This window comes from Neomonachus schauinslandi, chromosome 8, assembly GCF_002201575.2.
Source record: "Neomonachus schauinslandi chromosome 8, ASM220157v2, whole genome shotgun sequence".
In the NCBI taxonomy this organism is placed as follows: Eukaryota; Metazoa; Chordata; class Mammalia; order Carnivora; family Phocidae; genus Neomonachus; species Neomonachus schauinslandi.
The window spans coordinates 80590287-80591341 of NC_058410.1; the positions used below are offsets into that span (position 1 = coordinate 80590287).

Below are 1055 nucleotides of genomic sequence, written 5' to 3' on the forward strand. Positions count from 1 at the left end.
TTCTTCATAGACTAGTCATGGCAGTGAAGATTCAGTGTGGAATACATATCAACACTATCATATCTGATTCTTACAACTAACTCTAATAAGGAAACTGAGCTTGCTATTCCAACATAAAATGAGAAAACTGGGGCATGTGGAGTTTTCTGCCTTTAGAATTACTAGGCAGGGTTTTGGCTTTCGGCTCGGGGAGGCAAAGGTGCAACTTTCTTCGGTCGTCCCAAATCCAGGTTCATCCGACACCAGCCACGTCCACCATGCCGCCTAAGTTCGACCCCAACGAGATCAAAGCCGTGTACCTGAGGTGCACCGGTGGCGAAGTTGGTGCCATGTCTGCCCTGGCCCCGAAGATCGGCCCGCTGGGTCTGTCTCCAAAAAAGGTTGGTGATGACATCGCCAAGGCAACTGGTGATTGGAAGGGTCTAAGGATTACAGTGAAACTGACCATTCAGAACAGACAGGCCCAGATTGAAGTGATACCTTCTGCCTCTGCCCTGATTATCAAAGCCCTCAAGGAACCACCAAGAGACAGAAAGAAGCAGAAAAACATTAAGCACAGTGGAAATATCACTTTTGATGAGATTGTCAATATTGCCCGACAGATGCAACACCGATCTTTAGCCAAAGAACTCTCTGGAACCATTAAGGAAATCCTGGGGACTGTCCAGTCTGTGGGCTGCAATGTTGATGGCCGCCACCCTCATGACATCATAGATGACATCAACAGTGGTGCGGTGGAATGCCCAGCTAGCTAACTACAAAGGAAAATATTTCAATAAAGGATGATTTGACAACCAAAAAAAAAAAAAGAATTACTAGGCAGGTTGATATACCCTTGTCCCATAGCTAGATAAGTACTAACTCTATCCAATATCAATTTAGTCCAATGAGCTCTGCATTGCCATTTGCTGCAGTTTTATGCATATGACTAATTATGCCAGTTTGCATTCCAACAATTCCACCTGTCCTATGAAGCAGTTTCTACCAGAAGGCCTTGGGGAAGCACATACACAGCTCCAAAGAATACCTGCAAACTGCTTAACCATTGATTAGTG

At 45.0% G+C, this 1055-nt stretch overlaps 1 protein-coding gene across 1 annotated transcript; it reads left to right on the plus strand.

Moving 5' to 3' along the window:
• The first annotated feature begins 242 nt into the window (after window positions 1-242).
• Window positions 243-787, plus strand: LOC110583090 (60S ribosomal protein L12-like). Its single transcript, XM_044917307.1, has one exon. The coding sequence runs from the start codon at window positions 258-260 to the stop codon at window positions 753-755; it is 498 nt and encodes a 165-aa protein (XP_044773242.1). The 5' UTR covers window positions 243-257; the 3' UTR covers window positions 756-787.
• The last annotated feature ends 268 nt before the right edge of the window (window positions 788-1055 follow it).

Bases quoted from the DNA above. Each gene is read 5' to 3' on its own strand.
- LOC110583090 (XM_044917307.1), top strand. From the start codon at position 258: ATGCCGCCTAAGTTCGACCCCAACGAGATCAAAGCCGTGTACCTGAGG.